Source organism: Vanacampus margaritifer, chromosome 5 (assembly GCF_051991255.1).
Source record: "Vanacampus margaritifer isolate UIUO_Vmar chromosome 5, RoL_Vmar_1.0, whole genome shotgun sequence".
Lineage (NCBI taxonomy): Eukaryota > Metazoa > Chordata > Actinopteri > Syngnathiformes > Syngnathidae > Vanacampus > Vanacampus margaritifer.
In genome coordinates, this window is record NC_135436.1 from 19,817,729 (window position 1) to 19,842,632 (window position 24,904).

The 24,904-nt window shown below is 41.9% G+C and overlaps 2 protein-coding genes across 4 annotated transcripts; both read right to left on the minus strand.

The window, feature by feature from the left end:
• Window positions 1-168: 168 nt before the first annotated feature.
• On the minus strand, window positions 169-21,139 carry LOC144052153 (bridge-like lipid transfer protein family member 2). Of its 3 annotated transcripts, none has more exons than XM_077566007.1 (40): window positions 21,020-21,139; window positions 20,436-20,548; window positions 20,232-20,358; window positions 20,085-20,134; window positions 19,662-19,806; window positions 19,107-19,225; window positions 18,974-19,034; window positions 18,721-18,910; window positions 18,480-18,603; window positions 18,275-18,399; window positions 18,138-18,205; window positions 17,930-18,066; window positions 17,671-17,789; window positions 17,057-17,250; window positions 16,688-16,970; window positions 16,413-16,618; window positions 15,080-16,118; window positions 14,263-14,454; window positions 13,789-13,991; window positions 12,915-13,033; window positions 11,924-12,147; window positions 11,655-11,845; window positions 10,502-10,601; window positions 10,198-10,397; window positions 9,830-10,127; window positions 9,476-9,633; window positions 8,568-8,774; window positions 8,137-8,236; window positions 7,724-7,906; window positions 7,530-7,651; window positions 7,282-7,437; window positions 6,566-6,687; window positions 6,283-6,463; window positions 5,995-6,081; window positions 4,331-4,441; window positions 4,105-4,240; window positions 3,668-3,792; window positions 3,487-3,588; window positions 2,161-2,295; window positions 169-1,988 (listed from the first exon to the last, which is right to left on the minus strand). In XM_077566007.1, exons 2-40 carry the CDS (start codon window positions 20,504-20,506, stop codon window positions 1,797-1,799), a joined length of 6,702 nt encoding a protein of 2,233 aa, XP_077422133.1. In that variant the 5' UTR covers window positions 20,507-20,548; window positions 21,020-21,139; the 3' UTR covers window positions 169-1,796. The 3 variants fall into 3 exon arrangements, with proteins under 3 accessions (XP_077422133.1, XP_077422132.1, XP_077422134.1); XM_077566006.1 differs by having other exon boundaries at window positions 17,671-17,825; XM_077566008.1 differs by lacking the exons at window positions 19,107-19,225; window positions 19,662-19,806; window positions 20,085-20,134; ... (1 more) ...; window positions 20,436-20,548; window positions 21,020-21,139 and having other exon boundaries at window positions 17,671-17,825; window positions 18,275-18,401; window positions 18,481-18,603.
• Window positions 21,140-21,737: 598 nt separating this feature from the next.
• glod4 (glyoxalase domain containing 4) lies at window positions 21,738-24,801 on the minus strand. The gene is made up of 9 exons (XM_077566086.1): window positions 24,648-24,801; window positions 24,489-24,538; window positions 24,308-24,428; window positions 24,075-24,219; window positions 23,864-24,000; window positions 23,413-23,499; window positions 23,191-23,304; window positions 22,387-22,473; window positions 21,738-22,095 (listed from the first exon to the last, which is right to left on the minus strand). The coding sequence occupies exons 1-9, from the start codon at window positions 24,729-24,731 to the stop codon at window positions 22,030-22,032; spliced, it is 891 nt and encodes a 296-aa protein (XP_077422212.1). The 5' UTR covers window positions 24,732-24,801; the 3' UTR covers window positions 21,738-22,029.
• Between the last annotated feature and the right edge of the window lie 103 nt (window positions 24,802-24,904).

The window sequence follows — 24,904 nt, forward strand, 5'->3', positions numbered from 1 at the left end:
GATAGATTAAAAAAATAATGTAATTTAAAAATTGAAATATGGGCAGCTAATCCATGATCTCTCTCATGGATAACCAGTATTGGATTTGGCAGTATAAAACCCTGACTGGAACACCCTTATTTTCAATAGTTTTGAAGGGGAGTAAATATAAACATCAAAAAACAAGACTTTATTCAATTCACTTTATTATATAAAAAAGTTTTTAAAAAGCAGTCTGCACCTCAATAAATTACAATGGACTATATGCCACGGAGGAGGCGGAACTTCCGACTTCCGGGATTTCAACTTTGTTTCCATTTCCGGTTTGCGACGTGTGGGCCGCGTCCCAGTACTTGCGCTTCCGCCTTTGTGCCCCTTGGTTGCGCGTTCCCGTTGATGGGTACGAGGCTGCGAGTGTGTAGTGTCTGTCTCAGTGTCCGAAGCATTTCAGATAGCTGAGACGCCCCCCCCCCACTGATGAGCAGGAGCGCGCGGTTGGGGGACGCATGGGTGGGGGTGCGAGTGTTGGAACGTGGCCAGCAGTGGCCGGAAACGGCGCTGATGTGTAAAACCCGGCAGTCCATGGCATCTAACCCATACAGTGAACCCCTGCATATTCAATTCAAAAAGGGAAACTCGTATACAGTAAATATTCATGAAATAATTTCTACCTATCCATTTTCTATAGCAGTTATTAGGGTCATAGGTGAGCTGGAGTACACACTCAATTAGTCGCCAGCCAATCACAGGGCACAAAAAGGCAACTGACCATTCACAACTCTGGAAAATTTAGAAGAGTCTTCAATGAACCTAACCTGCATGATTTTAGAATGTGGGAGGAAGCCAGAGAACCAAATGAAAACCCACACACACAAACTCCACAAACACCAACCCTCAGAATTTAGAGACAGATGTGCCAACTATTAAAACACTGTGCTGCCAGCTATAACTATGAAAAGTACATATACTGTGTGTGTGTGTGTAGTGAATCTGTATAATATTCAAGTTCCACTTTTTGAAATGAAAACGGAAATAAATCAAGTTTTTCAGCATGTTCTAAATCAGTGATTCCCAACCATTATGCCGTAGCACATCAGTGTGATTTGAATAATGAAGTATGTGCTGTGGGAAATAATTAGCTTTTCCATTATTGCCACATAATATCGTTAATTTCAGTATACCGTAATCTACTGCTATGATTTTTTTCCAATTGAACATACAGTAGCGTCGCATTGGTTTCCCTGCAGTGGACAATAGTTGGTGGCGGTAATGAGTCAATCGGAAGGCTAATTGTGTTTTGCGCTTGCATTAGTTAGCTATTTCCAGCTATGTTTTTGCTGTACGTTAGTGGAATTAAATAAAAAGTGGGTAGTCAGACAGCTTGTATTTCAAGGCACTACAGTATACTGTACAGTGTTTGGTGGTGTGCTAGATATTTTTCTTACGTAAAGTGTGTACCTTGGCTCAACGGTTGAGGAAACGCTACTAATTTATTGAGATGCATCCGTTAATATAAAACAGTCACATAATATTTTTGAGTATTAATGGAATTCTTACAGCAGACGACATAGGCGAGGTTCTCATGTCGCGTGTTCCCGAACCAGCAGGAAACGCTCACAAAGAGTTGACAAGCAATTGTACTCATTGGCTGAAATGCAGTGGCGATGCTTAGTTAGCGTTTGGTCATATTCCTAATCAACAGGCACCCGAGGGCTTTGCTTTTTGCCCACTTCAATGTGAAGTTCAGCAGGATCACGTGATACAACATCAAAGAAAGACTTTTTTTTTTTTTTGGGCTTGGCCCTGACGACAGTGACTCACTTGCGCCGGCTAAAGATACTCTTTTTGCCCGAGTTCTTGTCGGAGGCGCTGAGGCCAATGAGCAGCCGAGCCTTTTCGTCCTCCTCCTGCTGCTGCTGCAGGCCCGAGTCCGCCTTCCCATCCAACGTCTTCCCGCGCGGGTCGGAGCCACCGCCGGCCGGCTTCAGGCGCAGCTTCTCCTTGATCATCTGACACAGAGGAAGTGAAAATCACGGCACATTGAAAAGCTTAGGAACTCACTCTAGTAGCACTTTGTGATATGGACTGTTTTTTTTTCCTCAACAAAAGGACTTTGTATGAATCTGGATCTAGACTGCTATGATTGTATGCTCTTATTTATTAATTTTGCCGGTTCCGTACTTGTGCAACTAGAGCCTTGCGACTGTCTCTCTTCACGGCCATGGCGAAGTCCAACCACGTCCAGGTGTTGTTGTGGTACTCCAAGCATGGCAGCACAAGGTTGAAGTCCTTCCAGTCCACGCTGCTTTTTTCTCCCTGAGGAAGATCATCAGTTACATGCGTACATACATACAAGCTCACTCATGCTTTGTTTGGAATGTTCTTTAAACAGGGATCCTTCAAGTGACAGGGGGCATAAACTGTCAAGGCTAACAACTAGGGGTGGGCAATCTGTGAAATTTTCCTCGGTTGATCAAATGTGCAATTAAATGTATTGAGTTTATACTCAAACCCCAAATCGCTGTTCCCTAATCATGTTGACGGCAGCTAAGAGTACCAGATAGATTTGAAACTTCCACGTCTAACTACAGGAAAGATTTTCTTGTTTATTTAAAATGATTTACCTCAACTAGAATCATGCATCACATTGTGGCCAAGGGTAGAATACTGGTTAGTTATTGAGCCTTTTAGTGCTGTAAATAGTAAAACCTTGCTGTGGCGGAAGCCACATGCTAAGATAGCGATACATCACACATTAGTTGTCATGACTACTAACAACTTCTTATAATTCTTCTTCTTATTCCTTTTCTACTTTCTTTTGGCGTTTGGCGATACTTTTGGTGCATTATTGCCACTACATCCACCACAACAAGGATTTACTATTTACAGCACCAAAAGATGCAATAAACGACCAGGATTTTCAACCTTTAGCCACAATGTGATGCGGGACTCTAGTTAAGGTTTGTCACTTTAAACAACAACACGATTATGAAACCCCGTTCCATAATCATGAGCTCTACTGCTCTTGTAGTTTTTTTTTTGTAAAATAAATTTTCCCCCAAAACGCGACATGATTCGTGCACCCCCCCAATAAATTTCTTTATATGGACTACAAAAACAAACAAACATTTTTTTTTTAAATTCTCTATTTACCATCTATCTATGCATTAGAATAGCCTTATATTGTTTTATTAATGTAAATAAATGTTGTTATAAATATACTAATTGAAATCTATACAACAGATTCAAAATGACACATTTAAAATTATTGAGCTATTTATTTAAAAAATATAAATGAATGAATATAATAGTTCAACTTCCTACAGCTGACATGTTCTTTAAGTCACAAACTAGTTGAGACTGAATCATCATCAGTGCCTCTGCTGGTTGAAAAAAGTATTGCAACCAATTTGCCTCAGTCACTTAGAGATCCAATCATTTAATCAATCACTTTGATGCAATCGATCAGCTCCAAACCTCTTATTTTGTCTAGCCATGACTAGCTACCTTATAGCTGACGCAGAGTGGCACTTGAGGAATCTTGATGTAAATGAAGGAGTTGTTCATGGCCGCACGCTCCTTCATCTTGTCAATGTCATCAACAGGATGCTGGTGAGGAAAAGAAGACAGAGCACCATTACAATCTTTTGTGGTTAATCCGAAGATGGTCAATTACAAGTATTAATACCTCAAGAGGTTTCCTGAACGACCTCCTGACACCGGCGCTGCGGTTCATCCCCTGGGCGACGCCTTTACTGGGGCCCATCGCACCCATGGTGTCCTCGGAAGACTGACGAGTCTTAACGGGAATACCTGCCATGTGGAGGGTGGAGATAAAACAAATTAATGAACACAAATTTCATATCACGATTATCTTGTTACTAAATGAAAACAAAATGTCATTTTTTATGTGTAATTTGTTTACATTTTATTTTTTCAAACTCTTGTTACCCGAGGGCTGATTTTAGGCATACGTGCATTCTGGCTGGGCTAATCTTTCTGTTTTATCTTGAGTACCGGAATGAGTGGATACAGACTACAGTTGTGGTTTTCTCGGTGGAATCCGCCTTCTTTGTTGTCTATGTGAAAACACAAAATAGACAAGCAACAAATGGAAAAACATACCTGTGGTGACAAGTCGGAATTTGTCCTCTTCGTCAGTCACCTCCTCTTCCTCCACATTTCTCCCCGGGAAAAAGAATCCCATCATCCTCTTGAAGAAGTGGTACATGAGCTGGATGGTGAGAGGCACTACGTTTACCTGAAAAGATGGGAGCATTTTTCATTGGCAGTGTGGGGAGTGAGGACCTCTAGACAAAACAATGATGAGGTCATTTGTGATTTTCTTTACCTCAAAGTGCTCCTTGACAGAGATCCCTCCCACTGGGGGGCGGACCTTGCTGAAAATGCGCAAGGCGAACTGGCGTCCTGATTGACAGGCACTCTGAGGACGAAGCACCACCTATTGCAAGACGTGCCAATGATGAGGGGGGAAAAAAATTACTAATACTCCATCCCTTAGTCTAACCGTCCATAAAACTTGACATTTACAGTCTAGTACATTTGGCCAGTATGAGTGCCCTGATGCATTATTACTATAATCAGTTATTCCTGATATCGGGCACCTTGCATAATTTGAATACAATGACTCAAACTAATCCTCAATGTTGTTCTTGCCAGTTATTTAGGATAATTGTAACCTTGCACAATAGAAACAAACATAATGACAAGAAATGATCTATAGTCATAATAAAAGCTCACACCCTGGCACATGCATGCGGCCTGATTAATGACAACCAATACAATAACTAGAAATAGTTATACAAAATAAAAAAGAGAGAGCAATGATGATGACATGTTAAATCGGTAAAATTGCCGAAGGAACAATACTGAGCTCTACAAAATAAATAAATAAATAAATAAAATAATTAGTTCAGAGAAACTAATAAGTCCAAACATAGGTATCAACATGAAAAATGTAATCGCTCTCTCAACATTTATTCATGATAAATGCCACTTGCACAATATAAATAAACAACAAAATAAATTAAAAAAAACACACACAAATAATCTGTCAAAGTCCACGACATGCTTTGGCACATGAAATGGAAGATATGATTCATGTGATCATGCCTGCTGCCGTTTGTCAGGCTAACCTCCACCTTGCATAACAGAATTTAACACGTGTGTGGGTCTATGTACATTTCATGAATAAGTGCATCTCTTATCTCTGTAGTTATTCATGATGCCAGCTACCTTTCACAGTCGAAATAAACAAAGACTTCACAAATGGCCGCGCGGGAGTACGCTCTTAACAAACATTGCAATGAGTCAGACTTAATGATGATGTTCATGCATGCAGCACCAGCGGGCAAATGACGTGGATAAACAAGATGGCATCAACACAGACTAACAGCTGTGTGCATACATACCCTCAAGCGCTGCATGTTGGAAACCAGGCACAGAATATGAAGACAATATAAAACATGTCGTATTTTCCAAGTACCAAGTAAATTACTCTGGTTATACAATACAAAAGTTTTCAAACTTTTTGGTTTAAGGTATCACTTACTGTATAGGGAAGAAATGTTTCCAAGGAGCCCCCTCATAATTTTACCTATTGAATTAAAAAGCTGCCTTTTTTTTTTTTTTTTTTAAGTTGTAATGTTATATTTTAAAAAGTTTCCTTTACAAGAACCAATACATTTTTTTCTGGAAAAAAGAAGCAATCTTAGATGGTTAATAATGAAGCTATGTTTTAAGAATTGGAATGGAAAAAAAATATCAAACTTATTCTGGAATATTACAGATTTAATTCGTAAATAAGAAACTACTTGAAAAAATATGCCTTTTGTTACAGGGGGGGGGGGACAGGACTTTAGGCTTATAATAATACATACTTTTATAAATGACAACATAATTAATTACAAAGACCCAAGGCTGCAGCTTGCATAGTCTGGGGAGCCCAATTTGAGAACCATTGCTTATATATTTAGTGGACTTGAGAGATGTTACCTTGTAGGCTGCATTGGGCAGCAGGTTGTTCATGGTGAACCAGCCCAACTCTAACAGATGCTCTGCTGTGTCATCAGACTTGTTGAGCTGTGTGGGGAGAGAATGAGTTAATTCCAGAAGCCCAGATGAAAAACCAGCACTGCACATAAATTGCAAAAGCTGCGATTAATCATCAAGTTGGGAACTTTTGACCTGAGTTATGCGCTGGAAAAAAATTAGAAACTGCATTTTCGTGAAAAAAAAAATCAAAGGCTGCCATTTTAAGGCTCAGCCCTTGTTGTCCCTCACCTTGCTGTACATAAACCTCTGCAACTCCAGCTCAGCAATGCCCAATTGGCCATCCTCTTCAGTCAGACACCAGCGCGCCTGAGCAAAGTAGATCTCCGTCCTCCTCACCACGCTCACGTCCTCCGGCGGTTTGCGCAGCTCCAGCTTGTTGGCCCGTTGCAGTTGGAAGTCCTTAAAGCACCTGCGAAGGAATGAGATTAAGCAGGTGTGGCTCACGTGTCATACTTTGCCCGCCTCTGATTTAGACCAATGAACACTGAATCGGTGCAGATGTGGTGAGGACCTGATGAGGATGTTGAGCTCCTCGCTTTTCATCTGCATGTCATTTTTCTCCTGGTTGAGTTGGTTCTGCAGCTGCGTGTTTATTTCGTTCAGCTCTTCAATACTCAGCTCCTCAGTTTGTGTCTATGAGTCGGTGACCAACGAAGAAAGGATAGGACAGGGGTGAGGTTAGAGCAGGGGTGGCCAAGTTCTGTCCTCGAGAGCCCCTATCAAGCCTGTTTTCCATGTCTCCTTCCTTCAGCGCAGCTGAATCTAATGATCAGCTCATCAGCAAGCTTTGCAGAAGCCTGATAACGATCCTGATCATGAATCAGGTGCGTTAGAGGTGAAAAACAGGCTGGATAAGGGCCACCCCTGTCTTAGAGGAATGAATATCCTTAGAATTCTCATTTGACTTTACTTAATGACATAATTTTTTATTGTCAACAACATAAAAAAATGTTGTGTGTTACTAGTGACAAAAATGGTAATTTTACCACAAATTCCTAATCTTAACCAAAATTATAAACATTTATATTTGGACAACTGAATCTTTGCTTTTTTCCAATTGAAACTCAATACATAGTCGTTTTACTAAAACGTATATTTCCGACTGAAGCAGTTTTAAAAATTGAAGTGAAAAATATAAAACTAAAATATAATGACATTATAAGCATAGTTATAATTATCAAAAAAATAAGCATCCTTGCAAAGTGCAAGGCCAACTTCCGAACCCACCCTGATGTTGGAGTAAATCTGCTTTTCCAGGCGTCTAATCTGGGCCAGGTGTTGCCTAACTGCCTCCTGGAGATGCAGGATGCTGCTGCGCTGTTCCTCGGGGTTACTGGAGATCTCCAGCTGGAAGCGAACACGCTGCTTCTTCTCGCTGTGCTCCTGCATGTGGAATATCGACAGAAGGCAAAAAGATACAATCAGAAAAACAAAAAAAATCTTAGCTAGAAGCAGCTTCTTGCGCATTTCCCCACCTTGCGTCTGGGCTCCACGTGGAGCAAGAGGTTGTTGACAATGTCCAGGATCATGGCGTACTGAACAGGATTGGTGGATATCTCCAGGTCGTGGTGAATCAGTGTGAATGTGTCCACAGCCCCTGGGAAAGGAGTACGATCATGAGCAAATTGATGCAAAAAATGCAGACTCTAAAAATGTGAACCACACATACCGGCCTGTTTCTTCAGCAGGTCTTCTTTCTCGTGGTGGTTTCTCAGATCGGGTGGTTTAATCTGTGTGGCGAGCTCCGGGTCGATGTCGTGACTGTAACTGATGTAGTGCATTCGGCAGCTGCAGCGGGAGATGATGCGCTGGACCTGTTGGGCCTCGTTCACCTGCGCCGGCTGGTTCCAGTCTGTGAGCATATACAAAAGTCTTGCATCTTGTTGGTTGACTACTCACAAACAGCTCAGGATATTCAGCATTCAGATTAAATTTCATGAAGAACCTAAAATGCACTATAGCAGATTTACAGGTGAACTAAAATGTTCCAGTAGTTTTTGCATAACTTCCTTTTCTCTAACAGCTTTGTGAGAAAAGTGTAATAATGTGTGTGTGTGTGTGTATATGTGTTATCAGTCATACCTGTGGTGGTGCTAACCATTCCACCCACGGCCTGGCCACTCTCCATCAGCTCCAGCACAGAATCAAGATTCCTCTGCCGATGCTCCTCAATGTTTTTCACCTGAACGGAAAGTCACAATAACCAGGTTTACATGCAGCATTGTATTCTGATTAGAATGAAACTGAATGACCGAACTGAATGAAAATACGGCATATAAACACTTCAATCAGAATAAAAAGGCAGAATCCGAATAGAATTTCATTCAGCTCAGGAAATGGCGGAATAGACATACGTAAATAGTTGACCAGAGATCTTCAGGCGGAAAGATGAAAATCTAACCAGATGTTTAAATTTGGCAGGATTCTGACAAAACCTCAAGGAATCGTCACCCTTTGAAGCTTCTAGTCAAAATGGCTGACTTCCTATGTCTCCTAGTAAGAGTTTAGCCCACCTCCAGCCACAGCTGTCTGTCCTCCTGCTCTGAGGGGTTTGGCTCCATGGTGGCGAAGTACTGCATGCCATCCAGCAGGCAGGTCCAGGTGGTCTTCTGCTTCAGGGTGTCGTTGTACCAGGCCGGATGGTGCTCACACTGCAGCAGTTGGGCCTTGGCCGCAGACACCAGCACACAGCCGACCGTCTCTGTACCACGCAGCATCATCTGCATGTGGAGTAAGAATGTTAAGCCACTTAAATAAATCGTGGCTAATCTATTCAGGGCCTGATTTACTAAAGGTTTGCACATGCACAAACTTGATTGTTTACCAAACAGATGTGGAGGTAGATCTACCAACTGGGCGTACCCAGCATTGTGTCTGCTAAACGGGCAAATTGCAGCACAGTTCATTTTTCACATTCCGGGAAAGACGGGTGTAAGCAAGCATGTGCGGAAGCAAAATGAGAAGCAGTGTATGTAAATAACTTTGAAATGCCAGAAACAAAAATTATGTTAAATGTGTCGCCGTGGATGATTTCTTTTCTGTAACTCAGAACCACATTTGTCTACCATTCACACTTTAAGTGCCATCACTTCAAACTACATTTTGCGTTTGCGATGCACACCCAAATGTTCCATGGTGAAAACCATCAAATCTACCTAAAGTGCAAAAGCTTATTAAGTAAGGCTGTCTCCACCACTTTGACACCTGTTGCAAACAGTGTGTACTATCTGTTAAGGTGAGTGGACATGCAATTTAGCACCTGCTATTTAGGATCTTACATAAAAAAAAATTTTTTTGCTATTACACACAACACATCCATCCACAGTACATACAATCTGTTTGAGTAAACATGAAATTTAGCACCCGCTATTTGGAATCTTAGTGAATCAGGCCTTCAGCGTGGTTTATGAAGGTAGTTTACCTGACAGTTGACCAACTCAATAAACCAGTTTCGGTTGTAGGCGTCATCAGTCTGACAGGCTGCGATGCCGCACAGCTGGTCACTGACGCCTGAGTCCTCTTCGGAAAACACCACAAACTTGTCTGTTTCCTCAATCAGCTTCTGTAGCATTGATGTTCCTGCAGGAAAAAGGAGCAACGAGAGAAGAATAACTGCAACTTTCCCTAACGATGTGGATTATTATTATTATTATGAAAAGAGCAATCACGTAATGATATGACACATACACGTGTGCCTGTGTATTTTCCCCACCCTAGGCATTTTAGTGCAATGTACGCCCTGATCTTTTTAAATGAGCAAAAGCGCAGTACTCACCCTCATGTGGACTTTTCTCGCCTCGACTTAGTGTGGCCACAACAGGTGTGGTGGGGGCGGTGGTGGGCGAGTAGTTAGAAGGCGAACGCTTGAGCTTCTTGGCCTGTAGCTGTGTGTCAATGCGCAGGCCCTTCAGTGCCTCCGTGGAGAGATTTCTCTTCAGGACTGAGGCCTTCTTATAACCGTCATAAAGCCCGAATGCTATGTTCCTGTTAGTGGTGGTCCAGGAGGCGCGCAGGTCAACCAAGCGCAGCTTGTGAGTATACGTAGCGTTGGTCTCATCCTTTGGGTTCACTTCCTGTCAAGAACAAACAACACATTAGACAAAACATCACAACATATGGATGTTTGTAGATGTACAGCATCACCTCTTCCACACGGTTGCTCTGTCGCTGGTAGCTCAGGGAGGACAGGCTGAGCAGGTGGGTCTTGTTCACCTGCGCGTTGATCTGGTGGTCGGCAGTCTCGTCCCACGTGGAAGCCATCAGGTGCACGGTCACCTGCGACAGCTCACTCACCATCTGAGTCACGTTCCATTCGGAGATCAGCCTCCTCATCACAGTGCCAGCTGTTTGAGCAGACATGCATGTTTAAAAAAACACAAGATTTTTGGTATTAAATCAAAAATGAATAAAACATTCATATTCAATTAAAAGTGAAATACAAAAATACCCTGCGGAATTAGTCTCTGAGCCCCTCGAGTGAAGACGTGGCCTTTGTTACCCTCCACTTGGATACCCCTTTGCTGGGCAAAGGATGCCCAATAGTGGACCTGAAGGACACACAAATGCAGAGAAAAAGAATCAATTGACAAGGACAGCAAAAGTAAACACTGTTTTCTTTAAAGGAAACATTATTTCCTGGAGTCTGAATACAATGTTACATGACACAATACAGTACACCCCAAACAATTAGAGCACACTTGACACCCACGCTCAGTCATGGGTAGAGAGTGAGGTGCCAGCATTATGTAAATTATCCCCAATGTTATGTCTTAATTTAGCAAAATTCAGAACCGCTCAATTATGGACACCTTATTGGAAATAGAGTTGTGCCTTGAAATACTGGTACAAGATTCATACATGCCGTGACCAAGCTCAACTCAAAATCCCCTCATCGCTTTTTTCCCATTGAATGAAAATGCCATTAGTCCATCCCAGCTAATCACCCCAAAAAAACAACAAAAACATTTGTAATATGTTTTCCAATAAGGAAAATACTTAATTAATAAAACATAGAAATGGCATAATTAAATTGAATGTAAAAATATATATATTGTGTGCATCATGATTAATTTTTTGCAACTCTTTCTGGTTGATAATAGTCATGAAGACTTAAACAAAGAAAACTTTCACAACTAATCTAGTCTAGTCTAGTCTGTCTACTTACAGGGTTATAACACCGTGACTATCGATGATATTCGTTAGCCTGGCTATGGCGTTTTGCATTGTGTGTTAGCATTAAACTAGCAAAAGGAAACATTGTGTGGTTGTTTTAAATACAAAACATATTTGTTTTATATTTAATATTACATTAACAACTGGGAGAGGCCCTAAACAGCTTGAATTCACAGTTTTGCAGGACTGCTGCTTGTTGATAATTGAGTCGAGTTGACTGCCCATAAAGTGTTTCTCAATTTTTTGCTTGTGTTTGAAACGAAACAAAACAAAACAAAACACATCAGCTGAACTTAATTTCACAGCTGTTGAGTGGGTACTCAAATATCTGTATGCAAACATTTAAAATGTAAATTCTCCATTACATGTCGCCTTTAAATGACTGCGTGTATAATGCAATGAGGACAGGCTACAGCTGCTATACGTACTTGTAGTTGTGGGAAGGCGGCCGTGTAGGACATCTGCTTGTAATGCTGACCCAGCTTCTTACGCACGGGCCTGAGGCTGTGAAAAAGCTTCCCTCTGCATATGGGCCGAGACACATTGGTCCATGTGGCCCAGAAGTTCTGCATCCAGCGCAGAGTGCTACTGTACAGCAAGATTCTCGGCTGGGAGGATTCTGAAAAAGAGGAGCAAAAAGCAAATTGTTTTTGTTGGTTTTAATGTGGCACTCACACACATGCACATACACTCTCACCATGACCACATTGCTGGTTAAGGTCCATGGTGATAGACAGGTTGAGATTCTCAGAGCGAAACGCTCTGTAGGAGTCGTGAGGCTGTCCTGAGGTTACACTCGCAACATTCTCGGTTGAGCAGAATGCGACGGCATGGTGATCATGAGGGTTGCCGTGGCAGAGCCACTGCATGTCGAGGGTCATACACAAATTAGGAAGGTGCAGAAAGCAGATGTCGTCATACCTAAGATGGAGACAAGAAAGTTAAATGAAGTACAGTGAACCCAAGTGGAGAGTTCACATTCATAATGAAAGATTCTCACTCACACACGCATGCACGTACGCTTCTTATATCCAGCATACATACACTAAAATGTTAGGCAAGTTGTCAGCAAGGTGGTGGTTGTTATTTATCTTTGGAGATGTGTCTGCTGCATGACCCACATACATGGATCCGCCACACTAATTTGGTGGACTGATGACGAAGTGCTATTGCACTCACCACTACTGTAAATTAATACAATCAAGTCTTTATGGATGGTGTATGATTAAGTCATCCAAAGAGAGGTGGTTTCATTAGCACTACAGATGTTGTGAGGTAAATAACTCCTAAGTGAGTCTCAAGAGTCTCCAATAACGCCACAAAAAGTGGCAAGATTTATTGTGTTTATGTTTTTTTTTCTCACTTTAAGGGGGAGATAAAGTAGCTTAATATGGCATAAAAAGACATTAAATATAGCGTCAACGTTGCTAAATATGGTGCCAAAGTGGTTCCGCTGGCAACGCTGAATAGCCCTCCCATTCGTTGGAATGCTTTAGCACTGTGCTTTGAGCAAAAACCCAGTGATTTGAACCAGCGTGACGATATTTCATTAGCCTTTGCATATTTTTTAAGAAAGAATGTTAGAGAGATTGCAATAAGACACTTGGGAACTGTTTTAAATGAAGGGGGAAAAAAGTCCATGATATGTCGACTCTTATTTGAGATTGACTCAATCTACAAATACTCACTTTGATGCCGTCCTGACGTTGACATTCAAATCTCCTTTAAAAACAAATTGGCCAGGGTTCCAGTCAAAGTTGAGCTTGCTCCATTCCCAGTGCAAGTTCTCTGTAGTGTTGTAAGGGTCCTGTACCAATGCAGTTCTTATATTAAAACATTATTATAAACATCCTGTTGTTTTTCTTAGTAAACAGCAATAATGTTACTGGGTTAATCTGACCCATTATCTAAGTGTCAGAAACATAATTATTATTATTAACAATTCCATTAATAACAATTTCAATCCAAATTTGGAGCTATTGTGTTCTTTACCACACAAAGATCATGCTTCGATGACGATAATTCACTCATTTTTCATAAACAATGCAGGTGAAACTTATATAAAACATGAGACACCACGTCTGTTCTGGGTCAAACTGACACACCACCACCTTAAAATCAATGCAAATTATTAAGATTTATATAAACATGTGAAATAATCGTGTTCTTCTTAATATGTTTCAACTAAAGTAAACACTGCTTTTTTTTCTCCACTTTGAAATGGGCCAATTTGACACACATCATAACAAGAGGGAATTACTGCATTTCTTTAAATAATGGCCCCTCTTCTAAAAGATGCCATGTTTCAGTTAGGAGTCGGGTCCGATGTTAACTTCCCGCGAACAGACACCTCTCTTTTTCCCCATCATGCAAAAAAAACATTCATTCATTATCCTAATTACCTCTGTTCATAGATGTGACTGTTCAAACACTGACATTTAAAAGTTAACTGCTGAGTTCATTTGGACTCATTATCTAATTAAAACAGCAGCATTGACCACCCATAGACACCTAAAAAAAAATTGGTTATTCAACAGTGATTATCATATTGTTTAGTTTTACCTCAGTGGCAAGCTGATGCAGATTGGCCTGGTCAATGTCCATAACCCAGTGTCCATGTAGTAAGAGGCGACTTTTGTCCCACCAGGTGAGCAGAGGCGAGGGGTCCGCCGTCACTTTGGTGAGCAGGTCAACCGACTGGCCGATCAGGGTCCACGCCGGGTCCCAACACGGCCCCCAGACGATGGTGTAGAGGCAAATGTTGGCTGCAGAGACACAGCAGTAAGTAAACAGCAGATGGAGTCGTCTGTAAAGCGGGGTACGCACACAGTGATTTCAAACATCTTACCACACCATGCAATAGTCGAGAACACACCTCAAACCTCATGATAATGACTCTTAACCTCTTAACAACCAACGACACAGGATAATCTCTTAGCAGGAAAAACACAGAAATTTGGCCCAAGTGTCGGCATGCGTGTACTTCGATCAAGCTACCCCCAATATGGGAGACATTGTGAAGCCACATGACCTTACATTTGAAGTCGTAGTAGAACTTGAGGGGTGGCATATTCCTGTGCACAGTCACATCTCCCCATGGTATGCCAAGTGGAACCGTTTCTTTCCGACGAGCCCTGGCCTGCCCATCCTGCTCCGTTCCAATCAGGCGTCCTGACAGCGACCAGTCACGTATCTCAAACAGGTAGCGTGGGTAGTCACGAATTCTCACTAGATAGACAGAAACAAGGTTAACTAGGCAAACAATGGGTGGTTAGCTGTTGGGATTTTGTGAAAATATCAATGGTAGGTACTAAAATATATAATATAAAATATTTAAATATATAAAATAAAATATAATATTGAAGTAGATGTTTTATTTTTCACCCTTTAGTTGAGTAATTATATGAAAACTATTTTTACCTTCTGCATTTGAAAGCAGATCTCTGTACTGACACAATACAAAAAAAAAAGTAAAGTATAGAGCGGTAAAGTCAACAAGTGATTTCACAGTTTGTACTTTAACTTTTACTTGAGTACAAAAGCTAAATCAGTACTTCTACTTTCACCAATCTTTTTTTTTTTATCAAAAGTGTCTGTACTTCTAAAGCAGTGTTTCCCAACCCTGGTCCTCGAGGCCCACTATCCAGCCTGTTTTCCCGTGTATCCCTATTCCACACGCAGGTGATTCCAATGACATCTCATCAGTGAGCTCTGGAGAAGCCTGATAACGATCCTCACCTGCGTGTGGAATAGGGAGACATGGAAAACAGGCTGGATGCCCCAAGGACCAGGGTTGAGAAACACTGTTCTAAAGTATCAAGTGTGAGTATTTTTTCCACCTCTGGAAACTAACCCAAAAACGAGGCCAGTTTGAACTTGACAGCACGGCACCACTGGACCACCAAGTGGAGCCCTTCTCTGGGGAAGGGGCTGATCCTGTCGATGTCTCTCAGCTGCTCTCTCACCCGCTCCGGACCGTGAAGTGACTGGTCAGCCAGGACAACCAGCTCCAGGTCAGACACTGTCCACGTTAGCAGTGACTTTCTCATGGGCGTGTTGGCGTAGAGGCGCTGTGAGCGCTGGATGTAGATCTCGATGTGTTTCTTCTCCAGCGAGCTGTACAGCTCCTCTATCTTCCTAGCAGGCAGAAGCTCGCCGTGCTGCTTGCGTAAGTCGGCCACCTTCTTGTCCAGCAGCTGCAGACGTTTAGCGCTCTCTTTGCTCTCGTCCTTCATCAGCTCGTAGTTGTCACGCAGCTTGATCTCAAAGATGTCATCGAGGAAGACGAAGGAGAACTGGCTGATTTTGAAGACCAGGTCTGGAGGCGGGCATAGCTGTATGGAAGAGGGCGGGCTGGCTGGGCGGTGCAAGGTCTTTAACCATTTCTGCATGCTGATAGCTTTGTCAAAAGTGTCAGAGAAGTTGTACTGGTAGGGGAACTCCACAGAGAGGAGCGGGCAGGTGAAAACCCAGACACGGTTGTGAGACATGGTGAAGGAGGGGAAGCCGTTCCTGTGCAGCTGCATTTCCGGCAGCTCGCCGTGCGTCTCTATATCCAATCCTTTGAAGGAGAGGATATCATGGCCGTCGAAGTTAAACGCCAGGGCGGACGAGCGCGCATGCATTGAGCCAGCATGCTTTGAGAGGGACAATGCTTCGGTGTGGAGGAGGATGTGGTTGTGCTCGCCCACGTGTGCTGTCACGCGAGCGGCGCCCATTTCTAGCAGCACACTCAGACCTCTTTGATCACCTTTGTCTGGTCTGATCAGGCTAACATCTTCTCGTTCACCGTAGAGTATATGTGAGCAATCCACTGCTTCCGTCATGTGTTGATATAAGAACATGTGGTCTGGAGGCGTCCATACCACGGCCAGATTATCCTCACACTGAACCTGATGGGAAAAACACTTTTTAAAATATAAAGCCATTGCTATTTCCTGTGTATGTCATGTGCAATGTTGCTCTTTTTAAAAATAGTCTCTGCATTTAGTGTCTGTATTTTGTTTTCCTGTTACCAGTATATATATCAGGTACATTGCCATGTTCCTTCTGGCAGGGTTACTATCGATGTATACTATTTCACTATAATTGTGTACATTTACAATTTGTTATTCAAGTGTTAATTTATGCACATTGCCCCCTATAATAAATCAAGAGGAAAGGAAAAAAGAAAGATATGTGTCTACCTGCAGTGTGTGGGTGCTGACGTGGTAGCAGAGTGCCATGGCAGTGAGCCTGACAATGGGCTCGGCAATCTGAGAGCAGGGACAGCATGTCTCTGTGTTCTCCGCGAGCGTCTTGATGGCGGACAAGCAAACACCCTGCAGAGACACTTGTGAGCTCTCGCCCGAGCTCATCACTCCAACGGCATCCATCCGCAAAGACAGAGCTCCTAAATGGACAGTGAACAGGCTTAATTCGTAAGACAATACAGGTTTAAGCCTGTTTAAATCAAACCTGCCTGCTAGATTCGAGACTGTGAAAATGTTAACATCCTCCAAATGGAAGTCCAGTTTGAACAGCTGAGGCGAGGAAGAGGGTTGTCCCATGTTGGCAGTAGGAGGAGGCAGTGAGGGCTCCTCTGACAGCCTCACTTCCTCAGGAGTGTAGATGACGGAGAGCAGACGAGACAAACACAGCACGCAGGTCTCCGACAGCTCTACTTGGAGTCCCTTCAGTCTGGATTCCGCACTCAACACCGGAGTACTGCCATGCAACTCACTGCTGGCTCGATTCCAGCTCCCCTTGATTGACAGAACAGTTATGCTTAATTCAACACTCAAATAAATCCATCAGGATTTGGGGATCTATTTTCTTGATTTTTTCTTACCTGAAGCTCAAGGGAGTCGAGAATAAGCGCTTCACCCCACACGTGTTTGCCGGGAGGATGTGGGGCTTGCTGGATATGAGAGCCCTGGCCTACCCGCCACCAGAAACTGTCCAGGTTTAATGAAGCCCGCTGGTGCACGTTCCGGGACTCTGGGCCATCTTGGTCCACCTTTAAGTCCAGAAGATGTTGTAGTTCTGCACATACAAAATGTAGAAATAACAAGATCAATGTGAGGATGCCAGAATGTTTGTCTAGAATGGTGCACAGTACGCAATAAATATAACATAAGAACAGTGAAATAAGTTATTTTTTAAATTTGAAAAATAAACCAATACTATAAAAACATACTTAAGAATTGTTTTACTCTGCTAGAGTATCTCTTCAGTAAAAAACAATAAATACAAATGTCTTATTTAATTGTTATAAATTAATACAGTAGATTATCATACATTGTTCAGATATTGGTCAATTAAACAAAAATAAAACCTAACTAAAAAACTAATAATTTTTATAATATATTTAAATGCAAGATGAAGAAAATGCATACTTCTATAACAAATAAAAATCTATTTTCTCAATTATACTGAGCATCAAGTTTTAAGGTTGCATGTTACCTGCGCTGGCAGAGAGAAAGCCGAGGGTAAAAGGCGTGGTGTCTCCAAGCTGCACAGACACGTTGAGGTTAGAAACGGAGGAGGAGATCATCACGGGCGCATCCAGATGGGGCAGGCGCCTGAGGAAGAGGAGGGTGGGCAAAAAATCGAATGGACTACGCACGATAGACATAATGATGCGGACGTGGATAGGACAAAAAAAAAGATGGATTATCATCACTGCAGAAAAGATTTCCACCCCGCCCTCATTTCCACTTGCCTTTTTCGACGTGACGCCTTCCTGTGCATCAGCTGTCCCCATGGCATAAGATTGAGCCAGTGGGAGAACTCCTGGTGACGATAATGGACGATGCAAGTGTTGACAGCGAAGGAGCCAGAAATATCTATGGATGTGACCTACGACCAAAAGAAAACAAGTTTGAAATCTTTCGAGGCTTTCCTCACACAACAAAGAAAAGCTTCCTTGCCTGCAGGGAAGTCTTGAGTGTGTTTACACAGACAATTCTTTGCCTGCTTTGTGACAGAAGAAGTCCATCTGCCCAAAAAAATAAAGAAATGTTGTAGCTCTTTATGCACTTCATGTGAAGCCCAGATGTGCACTGACCCTCCAGAACGATCTCCAGGCTGCTCTGGGGAAAGCTCAGCTCGGGGGTGAAGCTCTTCAGAGGAAGCTGTTCACGGTCACGAGTGTAGCACAACTTTAAGGACTTCAAGGTCCAGTTCAGGTGTCTGCGCAAGTGGGGAGAGTGGGGGTGGAGTAAGAGTCAAGAATACCAGATTGTGGAATACAAAATCAAAGCATGACTCACCTTTTTTGACTGTGCATGGACAAGGTGACATTTGTGTTGTCAAACTCCACGTTGGCCTTCTGCGGGATGATGCTGTGGAATTGTTCAACAGCTTCCGTTTGGATGAATTCAGTGTCCAAACACTCTAAACAATGACATCAAAATGAATATTAAAATGTAATGCTTAGAACATGATTGCTCCTCTCGCCAGTTATTCACAAGAAGTAACCTAGTGTGTTTAGTGGAATAACTAATGACTTACCTTGCATTTGCTCACCAGACGAGTCGTGAGTCGTCTTTGTTGGTACCAGTAAGGGGCTGAGGAAGAGGCCCTCGTGTAGCTCGGCCAGCAGCGTCCTGACATTTAGCGACAGCGAACCAGGCCTCATCTCAGGCAGACTCACATCGCCTGAAAGCAGCAGGCTGAACGCCACCTCTGCCAGACAAATGTCCTGCAAAATGGACACCACATTAGGCACGCTGACTTGGATTTCAGTCAGTAGTGGGAAGCTCACCAGCTGGCTGCTTTTGAGAACTTTGCTGCTTAATTGTCCAACTGAGAAGTCCCACGCTAGCCTGTAAGAAGTGACATGTTTGTTCTCAAAAGGTAATTTAACATATTTGTGTAACCAGGAAGTGATTAGTTACCTCTTACTATGGTGGTCCAACAGCAATGTGATGCACGTGATGGTCATGTGCCACAGCGACTCGGAAAGCGCCATGTTCAGGACCATCACGTTGACCGAGCTGATGTGGAATGACAGTAGCTGCAGAGACCGGTGTGGAAAGTGAGTTGCTTTTTCAAGCTACTTGTATCATATACTACTCATTAAAAGTTATATTCCACTTTTGGATGAGATTTCAAGATGAACTCAAAATGCATTATAAGCTTAAACTTAATTTGAATTTCTCTAAACTTCTGCGATTCATCCAGGCTCGCGCTATCTCTGTTGCAACCTGCTGATGACATTAGTTTATTTATTTTTATTATTATTATTTGGGCAGTTTCTGTAAATCAACATGCATCTCCAGTGACGTGCACTGCTTACATGAACAACATGAGACTGATGTTTCCAAATTGGCCTTTGGTGTGAATGCTTGTTTGATTATGGGTGCCCTGCGATTGACTGGCGACCAGTCAGGGCATACCCTGCCTTTGACTCAAAAATGAATGGATGGCTTCTACTGTATTCTGATACATACTTGTGATAGGAAGTGAAGTGTTGTGGCACTGATGGAAACTTTTCCCATTTTCTTCCCATGACTCGTTCTTTTCATCAGTGGTCCGAGAGGCGCTTGTAAATCGAAGCGAACTCTCGTCTCGCCCACGCACAACGCCAGGTATTTCCTTAAAAAAATAAATGAAGGGGTGAACACACTCCGGACTACACCAAATCTGTTAAATTAGGAATGAGTTCTTAGAAAATTATTATTTTTAGTTATATTCTGTTATCGTGCTTTACTGTTGACAAGAGCAATCACATTAATATTAAGACACAATACATTGTGGACGTTGAAGTGGACAAGCAATAACTCACAACGAACAATCGGCCAAATGTGGGTACGCCCTAAAGAACTACAACATATTAAATATGTTCAGTCAGAATGCAGAATACTTTTACTCACGGTAAATCCTTGTTCAACAGTTTGCTTGAGATCCATATTCGGTCAATTTCCTGTCATGAAAGAATAACTGTTAGGCCACATTGTGCAGGTGTACCCTGTACTGGGAGTGGCAGCGGTTATGTCCCACGTAGCGAGTGTACCACTTACCACAGTGTGCAGCGGGTGAAACTGGATACTGACTCCTCGGACTGAGAACAGTCCCACTGATTTAATCTTCAAGTCTGCATTCAGAGCTGTCTGGAAGAGTCGCACTGCCAGAGTGTTGACCAGCCATCTTAGAAGGGAAGTGGAAATCACAATCACAACCATGACAGCCAGTAGTTGGATACTCCTAAACTGAAGAACACTTACCGGAATATGATGCATGACAACACAATGGCAAGAAACAGGATTGCGAGGAAGGAAATGAGCAGGACAGACATAATGTCTCAAGTTGTGTAGACATGGAGCTATTTTATCAGCTTCTGTCATGGAAAGAGAGATATAACAGTGCTTTAACTTGACAATTTACTTTCAGTGTACCAGGAAAGGTATGAACCTCCCCCCCAAAAAGTTAAGCAATAAATTGTCAAACGTAAACATTTCCTTTCTAACCCTGCTAACTTGTAGCTTCTGACAGTTGCAGATTATAGTGTGTACATACAAAAACAACACGGTAGCATCACGCTAACACTTCGCGAAAACTTACTCCTTAATGTCCATGTGAAAAAATGACAGTAAACGTTTGTCAGACAGGCAATAACTTAAGTGTTTAGTTACCCCAAAACTCGAGCGCCGCGTCATCAAAGTGGGGGGGAAAACCATCAGCAGTAAATCTGTGCTAGCAGGCTAATGCTAAGGCTAATACTGTTAGCATCCACCCGACCCGCGGAGACAACTTTCTTCCCGAGTAGAGAGTGCCTTTGTTTTATCCGGCCAAAGGTTTATAAACTCACCTAGCCTGGCATTTTTTACGGCGTGCACGGGCTCCGTGGCACCGCAATAAACAACGGCGGTGACAGCTGACACTTTAGCCCGCACAGTAAGCGTCAACACTCCGCCCCCTTCGGCTCCAAGAGGCAACGCGGTTGAGGAGCATTCTGTCTTTCTTTTTAACTTGAAATTTTATTTCCTTTCACCGAAATGACTAACAACTGGCTTGACACTAAATAAAAAATAAATATTGGAAGTAAAAAAAAACAAAACATTATTATATACATTTACATTACACATTTAGTAAATTTCGTGCAAGTTCCAATTAAGGCAACAAAGTCTTCAAGCATAAAGTCGTCTTGTTTCAGTTTCTTTCTTCTTTTTTTCATTTAGTCAAGTCAGTCTTCCAAACTGTGACTGGAGTCCAAGCAATGGCATTGAGTCCCCATCTCTACTGTAACTATTCCACCATTCTCATGAGCTTTCACTGCTGTTAATAATATGAAATAATTAAAATAATAATACCCATAGATTGTACATCACAACAGATAATAAAAAGATTGTTGTTTTATTGTAATTATAATTCTAACGTGAAAATCATAATTAGTATATTATATACAGTATTGGCATGCATCAATTTTTTTGTACTGCTTATAAGAATAATTAGGTTCTCCAATTTTAGCCGTTTGGTGAGTCTAACAGTTCCAAAAGTAGTTGTAACACATGCAAAATTAATACAAATCAAACAAACATAATGATGTGAATCGCATCACATCATGTGTTTTATTATTGGATTTGTACAAGCACAGTATTACAAAATCTGTCCAATGTATGCATTATTTCAAAACCACATCTTTCACTTTTGCAGAAAATAGTTGTCCATCTAATTTTATGGCATAACATGAACAAAATTAAACATTATTGTCCTTAAGTGCTATACTGTATACAGTAATTGAAAGGGAAGGAGCCTCATGTGCAGCCTTTGTAATAAAGCGTAGAGTAAGTTGAGTTTTTCCAGACTGCGTCGTTCACTTCACGCTGCAGCTTTCTGTCTGTTATGCTTGGCAAACCACTCGTTGCTTTTGTCATCAGCCATTCCCTGAAAAATAAGTAAAATAAGAATGTAAGCAAAGCATTAAGTGTATTTTCCTTAGGGCACTTAATTCTGAGCAAAAAAAGGCTATTGCAATAGAGGCCAACACAGTGATAAACATTTTTTAGTTTCACTAGTCTTTTTCTTCTCTTTCAGCAGTTTACTGAGGCAAATTTGCCTTGTGCTAGAATGGTTAGAGGCATTAGTTCGGATGTCTGTGCTCCCTGCAATATGTTTCACATCACTGCAATACCGTTTGTCTTACGCTTACTAATAACACACAGCTGAACCGCTGACCTTATCAAGTAGTTCATTTCCTTTGGGATCAACCATGGAAAGCTGTCGAAACGCTTCATCGCCCACAAAGCAGATTTCATGACCATCCTAAAAGAAAAACAGAACAATAAATGAAATACAGTAATACTTTCACTTACCTATGTGACATACTCATAACTGAAATCACTGACAAAATGGTACGCAGTTTAAAAAATATTTAACCCCTTCAGACCCCATAGATGGTTGCAGTCAACATGACATATTCACGTGTCTAAAACACATACTTTGGATGATGTCAACACGAGTGTTGTTCCGATACCGTTTTTTGGCCCCCGATACCGATTCCGATACCCAGCTTTGCAGTATCGGCCGATGCTGACACCATACCAATACCTTCGGTTTTTTTTCCTCAACATGAAAAGCTGTCCGTCCTGCCATTCGTTCAGAGCATTCAAGGGCCAATATAATATCTTAGCTCAGCATGCAGTGAACATGACACAAGATGCTGCAACCTAAGTCCTATATTAGCGTCAGAATTAATGGTATCGGCATGTTACTTGTTAGTACTCACCGATACCACTGTTTTAATGCAGTATCGGGGCTTCTGCCGATGCCAGTATCGGTATCGGAACAACACTAGTCAACACTTCTGGTTCATGATAGGAACTTAACTAACCAATCACAATGGGCTCTTTGCACAAATACACTACTTCCTGAACTCAATACCACTCCTTCATTTCCTGTCTTTCATGATTGGACGAACTGAATAATCCAGGTGTGCCTGACCTCAGTAACGATGTGTATTCTCTAATGTACGATACTTACCGGGTCGGCCAGAATCACCACCTCCACGGTGGCTTTTCCTGGGGTGTCTAAGCTCACTAACGGCGTGAGAATGTTCTGATTCTCCTTTTTCATCAAGGCCTCCAGGTCTGGAAGCTGTAGAGATTGACAACAAATTAATATTGAACAATATTATTATTAGCTACATTATTATAAATGTTGAACAGCAACAGTGAACAGTTCTAAAATTATTATTATTTTTACTTGATCCCGAGGGCATGAAAAGGCAATCCTCCCAAATGCTGTTCCATGGTTTACATTTCCATTGATGTCGTGAAGCTCCAGTTTACACTGCAAACACAACATATATGTATGAAAATTAAACTCTGTGTCTTTTGAGATTAAAGTCCAAATTTAATGACAAAAGTGTCTTGCAAACGAATTTGCTTCCCTTTACCTTGTAATAGTAAGTTTTTATTTTAGTTGTATTAATAAATTCAAAAGTGTTTTCACTACAGTATGGTTCTTTTCTCAATATTCTGGAAAAATACTGACTTTATTTTAATATGCCATTTTCCTCTCTAAAATAAGTTTATTTTCCTCGACTTTATTCCCTTAATATTACAAAAAAAATTCCCCTGAAGAAGGAATATGACTTTATTCTTGATAAGAAATACAAGTTAACCCATGATCTAATCAAATACCTGTGAGTTACCTGTGTGTCTCCGAATCCCAGCAGCACTGTTTTCTTCTCCTCGTTCTTTTCCATCAATGTCATTCCCAACAGTTTTGACCAGTAATGAGTGGACTTCGTGAGGTCCGATACTCCGAGGCAAACTTTCTGCACGGGATCTAGGGTGAAGAAATCATTATAGCAGCAATGTGATAAAAGACTCCCTTAAACGAAAGAAGCGCATAACACTCACCTGTGGAGGGCTTTTCTTTGTCCACCAGGTAGAAGCAATACCCTCCCGGAGCCCGGGTCAGGTACAGGCTGTCCCCCACCTGAGTGAGGGGCCAGCCCAAACGTTTGGCATTGCTGACGGCCTGGCTTGACTGAAGAGTGAGCCCCTGCAAAAAAATTACACAATCATGATAATAACAAATCACGACTCTGTAGTCACTTTAGCAAATGCCCCACACACGTCATCAAACCTACCAAAAAATCATTTCCAAGTTGATACTCAGCTACTCCATAATTATAGGTCAGCTCAGCAACAAAATGGTCGTCCTCTGGCCCAAAACCAACCATAGTCTTGCTCCATTTGCCATCATAGGGACTGCGTGTAGAGTAGAATTAAAAACTTTATAGTGTGCACAAAGTTAAGGGTGAAACTCACCCATTGCATGTTGCTTTGCAGCCTTCGACAAACTCCTCATGACGCAAAACCTGCAATTCACATGTCAGAGAGAACATTTGTGAGGAAACTACTTAGTTATGAAACGTCCATTGTCCACATGTGACAAGATTGTGCAAGATGTAAAAAGAGATAACCCACTTTCATGCCCAAAACATCTCGGTAAAATGTGGCCGTTTTGGCTCGGTCGCCAACTTTGAAAACAAAATGTAGTGCTCGTCTCATGTTCGTACTAGAAAGATATTGCCGTTTTCGGCTCTATTATGATTATCTAGGTCACGTGACAATACTGAGCTTCCGCGTTGATCGATTTATCTGCTCTCGATTAGCTGCAAGCAACACGACGGCGAAATGTACTTTAAAATTGTGATACTTATGTAATACAAATAAATGCTATT

What these genes read in the sequence shown, in the direction of transcription:
- LOC144052153 (XM_077566006.1), bottom strand. Translation starts at nt 20,506, where the DNA reads ATGTCTGTCCTGCTCATTTCCTTCCTCGCAATCCTGTTTCTTGCCATT. An exon ending in ACGTGGAGCCCAGACGCAAG is followed by an intron (nt 7,438 to 7,529) that starts GTGGGGAAATGC and finishes TTCCACATGCAG; the next exon opens with GAGCACAGCGAGAAGAAGCA. An exon ending in CTGTCAAGGAGCACTTTGAG is followed by an intron (nt 4,241 to 4,330) that starts GTAAAGAAAATC and finishes CCATCTTTTCAG; the next exon opens with GTAAACGTAGTGCCTCTCAC.
- glod4 (XM_077566086.1), bottom strand. Translation starts at nt 24,731, where the DNA reads ATGAGACGAGCACTACATTTTGTTTTCAAAGTTGGCGACCGAGCCAAA. An exon ending in TGCAAAGCAACATGCAATGG is followed by an intron (nt 24,429 to 24,488) that starts GTGAGTTTCACC and finishes CTCTACACGCAG; the next exon opens with TCCCTATGATGGCAAATGGA. An exon ending in TTTCATGCCCTCGGGATCAA is followed by an intron (nt 23,305 to 23,412) that starts GTAAAAATAATA and finishes CAATCTCTACAG; the next exon opens with CTTCCAGACCTGGAGGCCTT.